Below are 8934 nucleotides of genomic sequence, written 5' to 3' on the forward strand. Positions count from 1 at the left end.
GGATTTTTTTTAATGTGCTACTGCTTCTGGATGAGACCAACACACTGGTGGTCGAATTTTTCAAATCGGACCATAAACAAAGATTCTACAGGGTACGCAGTATTTTGACCTCTCAAGGTCAAACGGTTTGACCTAGGAAAAAAGGTCACCATTTTCGAACTCAGCGTGCCATGGGCTATCTGTATGCCAATTTTGAGCGAAAGCATTACTCGAATTTGAATCCGAATACGAATACGACGCTAACTTTATGGACATCAACACTACCAGAAGTGTGACGTGAGCTCGCGAAATGGAATAGCAGCGTGCTGCTATCAACAGGGCCCAAGCAAGGCTGTAAAGGCGAGGTCACGCTGGTCCGCACTGGGGCGGTACCACACGGTGGGCGATTGAACCGTGCCTTCCAAAGCACCCGCCAGGGGCGCTGTGGTCGATCTTTTGGTGGCAGATTGTCTGCGAACTATAACTGATGGTTCACTGCAGTGCTGGTGACGGCATGGCTCATTAACTGTGACAGCCATTTTCTTTTGGATCCGGTCGTTGACACTTGGACCATGGGCTCCCTCAGCGGCCAAGGCCCGTCTCCAAGGCCCAAGCAGTGCACCCCTTTCGATATTCACATCCTAGGAACATCCTTTTGACCGATTTCATCGTACTCGCTACTTCTGGCCGAAAGTTACACTTTGCAAGGGCTGCTCTCATTGTTAATGATCTACTTTTGCACGCACGATTCTACTTAATTTATTATCTTTAGCTTTTAGAATTTCGGGCATATGCTTAAAGCACAAAAGCTCCGCATTCTCAGGGACTGCTGCCAACGTTACCTTGAAGTAGTCGTACATGGACGTTCCGTTGACGACTCCGAGCCGGTAGGTTCCGTCGTTGAGCAGGCCCTCCAGGCCGTGGAAGGGCAGCACCAGCGACTGGACGGCCAGGAAGGAGACCAGCGTGGCCGAGTAGGCGGCGTGACCGATCACCATCGCCAGGAAGAACGCCCAGAAGAAGAAGCGAGTGCCCATGCCGCCCGGCGTCTCGTCTGCGCCTGCAGTGCGAGGGCGTCGGTCACAGGAGCGCAGATGCTCGTCAGTGTAGTTAACCGGAGGCGTAAGGCGTCTTAAAGAGGCATCCTTTCAGGGCACATGTGGAGCAGATCTCTCATGCCACTGGTGGAGAAAGGGTCATGCGTTGCTGGTGGATATGAGGCAAAATGTCGATGGGTAGAAAAGAAACAGGCCAGATGGCACCGCGCTCTGGACACAGGTAGAGGAGAAGTTACGGGTCGCCGAGCAGGGCAATACGTCTCGCATCGAAGCTCACAGATGTCAAGATTACACCGTGAACGGACTGCTGTTGCGGAGACGGCCCCCGTGAGTCGGAGAAGGAAGAGTCTGATGGCGGAGGTGGGGCGGAGACACACCTTGCTGGCAGGCGATGCCGAAGAAGCGGAGCAGCGTGTCGAGCGGCCCGTCACTGTCCCGGGGTCGGTCTGTGGCCAGCCAGCGCCGCTCCAAGGTGTGCATGAAGGTCATGCTGGCACTGCCACAAAGCACCGTCAGGCACAAGATCGCCCACAGCGTCCCGTCGAACGAGTCCAGATAGGTTGTCCAGCTGAAGTCCAGCGTGGACGGCTTCTTTATGAATAGGCTGTACCTGTCAAAAAGAACCATCATGCTAATGAACCACAACAGACTTTTGAGAACTCTTGCACTGCAGCGACCAGTTGTCAAAACGGTCGCTCACAGTGCATGCAGGCCTTCACGCCGGAAACAATTAGCGGCGGCAGCAATGACATCATTAATTATGTTACCAAGGCACGAAACACGACACTGAAATGGCATACACCCTGCACAATTATGCCTGTTGGAACTCACTGTTGAATTGAAACATAACGGGCCGGAAAAGACGAAGTGATCTGCCAATCTGCTGCCTACGATCCTGACAAGCTCATGTTGTCACAAAAAGCGGCAGCGCGGCGCTCGGGTAGCGAGTTCCCACCCGAGCATGAAGAGGCTCTCTGTGTAGTCGATGACCTGGCTGCGGTCCCGCGTGATGGAGAGGTGTCCCACGCTGACGTCCACCTCCTGGCGCTGCAGCATGCCCACCAGGCCGGTCCAGCGGCCGCTGGCGTCCAGGCCGCCCCACTCGCCGTCCACGGACGGAGCCACCGTGTAACTGGCGACATCGCACCGAAGGCTGATCGTGTCAGCTGGCCCAGTGTCGTGCTACCTACGTGTATCACGACATTGATGCCTGCCTGATACCTACGTTTAAAGAAGCTACATATCATTGCCAGTGCAGGAGTCTCGACTATGGCAATAACAGGCGATATCTGCCTTTCGTCCCACTCACTTGAAGTTCAGGACGTTCGCGAGAAGTTTCCAGATCTCGCCCATGTATCCGCCCACATCAGGTACCGGCGTTTGCAGGAACGTGGTCACCGGAGCACCCTGTGAACGGACGCATCTTGATCAGAGGGCGAACGGACACTGCCAATGGGTGGCTGCGGCGTGGCAGTGTGTACTGTGTAGGTATTAAAGTCGCGTGTTAAGCTTCTTGCACTGATGTGATATTTCATGTGATATCAAGGCACATCAAGGCATTGATGTCACTTTCTGCTTCATGGCCGAGGAGATGAGTTGGAGGAAAACATAAAAAGGGGCCCCGCCATCTGCTTTCCGCGCGGGTCCTGGCCTTCGGCTAAGCCTTGGACTCTTTTTGAGTGGTCTTGACAGACTCCGAGCTCAGTTCTCTCTCCGGCTCACCTCTTTGGTGGCAACTCTGAGGGTCAGACCGCTGAAGTCTCTGCGTCTCTCGTAGATGGAGTGGTTATCCCAGCGCTGTGCGCCGGTGTCTGGGTACCAGCGTCCCAGGGAGTGTCGGTGGGCGGTCAGGCCGGGCGCCAGGTGGTAAAGCTCCATCAGCTCCACATGAGTCACCGGGCCCGACTCGGAGTCACAGGCTGAGTCGCCGACGGAGGAGCTGCTGGACTCCCGCCAGATTTCGGCGATCGTCACCTACAGACAGGAGGGAAGTTGGGTCATATGAGGTGAGGACGCAGTGGGGTCAGGTCAGCTTAGGCCAGCTGGTCAGCTTGAAGTGCAGAGTGGAATCAGACCAGTTTAGGCGTGGTCGGCTGAAAGCCCATTAATGTCATTCGGTCAGCACTCAGCTTACAGATCATCTATAGGTAGGCGGGCTGAGATCCATGGGCGTCACCACCACTAGGGACACTAGGGACATTGTCCCTAGAAGTTTTGAAATCATCGAAAACTACTAGGGATTGTCCCTAGAAGTTTTTGGAGCTCCCTTTACTGGGGACACGCAAAGAACCCGGGACACGATAATGGCGGCAACTTGCTCAGCTCTCCAACACATGTTGTGAACGGTCGCGTCAACATCGCCACGGTAAATAAAAATGCCCGCGAGCGGTGTGCCTCGCCTCCCCACAGATATGACGGTGCCCTACAGGCACGTGTGTGTGTGGTCGCCGCAAAGCTGGATGCAGCAGGCCGGCACTCGTCCGAGAAATTGGTCGAGTTTGCTTCCTAGTCACCCGAGCAGACACCCGAGGCGATTCATGATTGCTGAATGGTGCCCAGCATGATTGCTGAAACGAACTCGGCTGGTTACATCCAGGTCCAGCTTATAAACCCGACCGATGACGACATACAGCTGCCCCGCGCCGGTTCGAGCTGGGGCAGACTCAGCTGTATGAGGGGCTGGTCGCCACAGCGCGCGTGGACCCGGCGGGAGGTCAGGATCAGGGCAGTACTGGGCCGCCGCTCTGGGCCGGCCGCTGGTCAAGCCAACATTTCCTAAATCTCATTCCTAAAATTCCCTCTGGAATATCTGAGTGGGGATCGGAGACGGCGGGTAGAGGGGGGGGGGGGGCGGGCATCAGGGCCATGCCTCTCAAAGGAAAATCAGGGGGCCATCATATCATTTGCCCCCCCCCCCCAAAAGCGATGGGGCCCCCATGGGCGTATGGGCCCCAACCTTTATTCGATTGTCACGAGGCTCAAGAAACCCACGCCAGCTATTAACAGCTCCCATACCGGTCTTTGAGGGTCCTACACTGACCTCTGATGACCCTTTTGTGGTGGTCAAGCGCCCACATTGACCGTGGAGGACCCGCATTGACCTCTGAGGGCCTTCCGCTGGCCTTTAAGGGCCCCTAAACCGGCCTCAGGGCCCATCCGGCGTCTGAGGGTTCCACATCGGTGTCTGGTGGCATCATTTCTGTCTCTGGGGTACCCAGACTAACCTTTAGGTGTCCCAGAGGGCCCTATACTGGATTTTGAAGACCCGATGCCGGCCTCTAAGGGTCTGCATCGGCCTCCGAGTACCCATTTTGACATTTGCGACCCTCTGCTGGTCTCTGGGGTCCAACGCTGGCTCATGCCGGTCTTTTAGGACCCCAAACTGACCTCTGGTGCCCCAATGCTGGCCAAGGGCCCATATTAGCCTCTGAGGGTCCCGCACTGGATTCTGAAGACCCGATGCCGGCCTCTAACGACCCGCATCAGCCTCTGAGGGCTCATCTTAGCCTCTGAGGGCCCTCTGCTGGCATCTGGGGTTCAACGTCAGCCCACGCCGTTTTTAGGGCCCGCACTGACCCCTGAGGGTTCCATGCTTGCCTGTAGGGACCCACATTAGCCTCTGAGGGCCCAAGTCGGCCTCTGGTGGGTCTCAAACTGCCATTAGGCCCTGTATTGGTCTCTGAGTGTCTTAAACTGGTCTCTGAGGCCCCAAACGGACCTCTTAACACACCGGCCTCTGATGCTTCAGTTTGTGTCTTTGAGACCCAAGACTAACCTTTAGGTGTCCCTGAGGGCCCCGTACTGGCTTCTGAAGGATCGATGCCGGTCTCTGAGGACCCATACCAGTCTTTAAGAGCCCCACACTGACATCTGAGGCCACATACTAGGGTCCCGAATTGGTCTCTTTAGGCCCCAACCAGCCTATAAGGTCTCTAAACCGGCCACTGATGGCCCAATTTTGTTCTCTGGGTTCCAAGACTTACCTTTGGGCGTCACGAACTGGCCTTTGAGGGCCCACATCGGCATCTGGGGCCCCATAGCGGCCTTTGAGGCCGGTTACGGAACCCAATTTCGGGTTCGAGGTGCGGTATCACCCGGGGCCCGAAATACCGCACGTGGATGGACTGATCCGTTTGTCTTGGAAGACAATGAAGGAGGGCAAAGCCAAAAAGTGACCGCAGACATGACCTCGACTCGTGCATTCGGTCGGTTTGTACCGTCATTGAGATGGAAATCAAACCGCTGAGTGCCGAGGACCTGCGAGCAGAGCAGCTCAAGGATGAGCTGAGCAGTTGGAGCCAATTGCATGATTTAACACGCGCACCGACGGGGGTCTGCGCCAACTTCGCACCGACGCGACGGGGGGGGGGGGGGGGGCGGATGACCGCCCCCCCTGAGATCTCGAGAACGAAGCAAGATAGCGACAAGCGGTAAACGGTATCGGATACGCACGGTCAAGATCTACAATTTTTACAAAGGTCATTTTCAGGTCAGGTCAAAGATGACGTCACAGGGGTCGAAAAAGTCAAAAGGGCGGCGCTAGATATGGAGAGTTTTTCTCGAATAACTTTCGAATTAGTCAAGATAGGAACAAACTAAGGGCATCATCGTGATCCACTCGTCAATCCGCATCGAATGATATATATGTTGACCTCTAAAGGTCAAGGTCAAAGGTTGACCTCAGGTCACGTGACCTCGAGGTCATCATGTATATCATTCGATGCGTCTTGACGAGCTGAACACAATGAGACCATCCACGCGGCTTTATCTTGTTCCTGTACGGAGTTATTGGCCAAAACCCTTTGGTGACCTTTGATGACGTCACATGACCTTACAGCTGCCCAACAGCAAAACAGACCTCAAGGTAGTGAAGGTTGATCGTATATGAAGTCATGTATGGTATATGGGGCCATTCTGACCCGTTTTAGTGGTAAAAACAGGGAGTTGATTTTTCCCCCATTGACTTATAATGGGGAGGTCGCGAAATTGACCTGACCTTAGGTCACCGGTATCAAAATTCCGAGATATACAAATTGTAGCTACTAATGATCTTATAACATCCTGCGACTTTCAAAGGCCTCCGACATCTACTGTAGCTCTGGCACGGTGACAAAGTTGCAGAAAAGTGACTTGAGGTTGGGTCACTCAAAGTGACCTGGTGACCTGACCTTAAGAGGTAGGAGGTTCAAACGTGCACACCATGTGTAAAATTGATGAGGGAATAGTCGTACCAAATAGTCGCCGCGGTTTTCCCGCTATTTGCGAAAAACCTCAGGGGGGGGGCGGATATCCGCCCCCCGTCGGTGCGCGTGTTAACCCTCGCCCGCACATGCCATTTTCCCATCCTAGAACGCACATGGGGGGGGGGGGGGTTGCCACCCCCCCCGCGCTATTTCGTTCCTGTTGGAGATAGAGCTTAGCGGTAAAGACCAAAAAGATTCTTTGGGAAGAGACGAATCCAATGATACCCAGTTTTACCTTCTCAGGTCAGTCATTGACCTTCCAGGTCAGGTCAAACTAAAAAATGTTGCTGTTTTGGGTCACCGTTGGATGTCAAGTGCGCTGCTTATCATATACCGATGACGATGCCGTTTTCTGGTGCCAGGCCAGCTAGAACCTCTTTGTCACACTACCCGACCAGATTTTTGCTGCTGAGGTCATTTCAGGTCAAGCTAGGTCAAGGTCAATTATATGTGTTTGTATGTCTGTGTGTGTCTGTGTGTATACTGATGTGTGCACCGATTGTTTATGTGTCCATATTACATGAAATCATGATCTGAGAAGCTTTTACCAGAAATGCAGTCAAAAAAAATCACAAAAAGTAAATTCAGCTTGCCTAAAACGCAAATATCTTAGATGACCTAGGTTGACCTTGACCCTGACCTTGACACCTGTACATCGTCGAGCAACATGTTCCATGATAGGTGGGAGGTAAGACTGGCAAAAAAGGCCGAAATCAAGGTGTCAAAAGCTCACAAGGCCCAAGCAAACGCAAGATGTTGAGAATTGACCATTTGGGTCATGACATGACCTGAAAAACAAGGTCATATCTCCAAAACCAAAAATCACACAAACTTGAAATTTTCAGTGAACATCAAGAAAGGATAGAGGAGCAGCTATACGAAAAATCAGCTTTCTAGCTCTAAAAATGTCGAGTGCAGAGCAGAAAGACTACCTGGGGGGGGGGGGGGTTGCAACCACCCCCCCCCCATGTGCGGGCGAGGGTTAATGCATTCTGAAAGTACCAATGTGTCACATGCATAGGCAGTAGGATGTGGGCACGCGTTTCATGATCGAAGAATATGCCTATTATCGCGTACTTTGACCAGACTCAAGCGAAGGTTTGTGGCGACGTCCTGGAAAAGTGTCCCTAGAAGTTCTGAAACCGTGGTGACGCCGCTGCTGAGATCAGAGGCTAGTTTTATCAACAGAAATCGCTGGCTGATGGTATTTTTTGCCCTTTTTTAAATGCAATGCAATTTTTGCCTAAAAGCACACCCGACTTTCGCAAACCACGCGAGAAAAATATAAACGCTGTTGTAAGCAAACAGGGTAAGCAAAAGCACCAGCCGGCCTAACTGATGTTTTCACATCGTTGCTATTATTCTTTTCGCGTGGTTTGTTTTACATTTAACTTGTGAATGGAAGACTGCATGTCGCATGAAATAGAAAAGCCAGCAGCCGGCGATTTTTCTGTTGGCAAACCTGGCCTCAGGTCAGCTTAGGTCACCTCAAATGGATGCCATTGCCATGGTCTCCGTTTGAACATCTCTCCCGCTGCAGCTGGAGAGCTGCTCGGGTCCGGGTGCGGGATACGCTCGCTACTCATTTACATTTTTAACCGTTGAGCTGTGGACTGTGGAGCATATCTGTGGAACACATCACACCATAAGCTGATATGGGAAGTAGTGGGACGTAACCTTTCAGTTCAAGTCGAATACGCAGTAGGTACCCTGGGAGTGCATGAATGCAAATCCAGCACTAACATAGAGTTTGAGATCATAACACTAATCAGGCTAAAAAAGCATTTCAAGATAAATATTGTATTGCCATTTATGACTGCGTAGTCTCGTGTAATAAATCTTCTGAGATCATATAGGCCATGTGCTTTCTGCATTATTGCTGGGTTATTCTACTTTGCCGCTGCACCTCAGGCTATGACTGATTTATTCATTTAGCCCTTGGCCCTACCATATTTCGTGCCGGATTTCGCCATCGTCAAATAACTGCGCCACCCTACTAAATATGGTAAATGTCGCATTTTACCAAATTGCAGCATGCCATTTGTCGCTTTGATGGCGTTTGCTAAGACAGCGTATAAATAAGTTGTAAGCAGCTTCGTGTTCCACGGCTTTCCTCAAATTACTCTTAGCGGTGTCCGTTGTTGTGTGGGACCGCAGCGTCAATCGAGCACTTTGGTCGACCGGCCGGCGCATCCCAGATTACTGCAGCTTATGGCCTGTTTGTGACTTTGTTACGACGCATTTTAGATTACTTAGCGGCGTATTACGTGGTTGTTGACGGGCATGTAGCGGCTGCTCCAGCGGTCGGTGACGCGGCTGCCGCAGCTCAGTATTAGCCACTCGTGCTGCTCGTCCGAGAGGCCGAACAGGCCGCTGGCGTTCACCTGTCAACAGGCGGGGACGGTGAACTGTAACTGAACAGGTTACCGTTCACCTGCCGACAGTCAGCGATCGGAAACTGTGACCGTATGCAGGCTACCGTTCATCTGCCGACCGGCGCGGCGCACAGTGATGCAAATGGGGTTCACGAGTGGCCATAAATATCAAAAAGTCAAGTTTACCAAACCGAGTAAATCGCTATATGGCTAACCAAAGAAATGTTTGGCGCATCTGAATTCACATAATTTTCATATTTTTGTCAAAACCGGCCTCGT

General features: G+C 52.5%; 1 protein-coding gene across 1 annotated transcript; it reads right to left on the reverse strand.

Annotated features, from left to right (window-relative positions):
- Window positions 1-345: 345 nt before the first annotated feature.
- Window positions 346-4628, reverse strand: LOC122386828 (probable glutamate receptor). Its single transcript, XM_043376464.1, has 7 exons — window positions 4614-4628; window positions 2760-3011; window positions 2347-2444; window positions 1993-2169; window positions 1415-1647; window positions 822-1039; window positions 346-360 (listed from the first exon to the last, which is right to left on the reverse strand). The coding sequence occupies exons 1-7, from the start codon at window positions 4626-4628 to the stop codon at window positions 346-348; spliced, it is 1008 nt and encodes a 335-aa protein (XP_043232399.1).
- Between the last annotated feature and the right edge of the window lie 4306 nt (window positions 4629-8934).

The sequence above is a fragment of the Amphibalanus amphitrite genome, unplaced genomic scaffold (genome assembly GCF_019059575.1).
Source record: "Amphibalanus amphitrite isolate SeventyFive unplaced genomic scaffold, NRLGWU_Aamphi_draft 000264F_arrow, whole genome shotgun sequence".
NCBI lineage: Eukaryota > Metazoa > Arthropoda > Thecostraca > Balanomorpha > Balanidae > Amphibalanus > Amphibalanus amphitrite.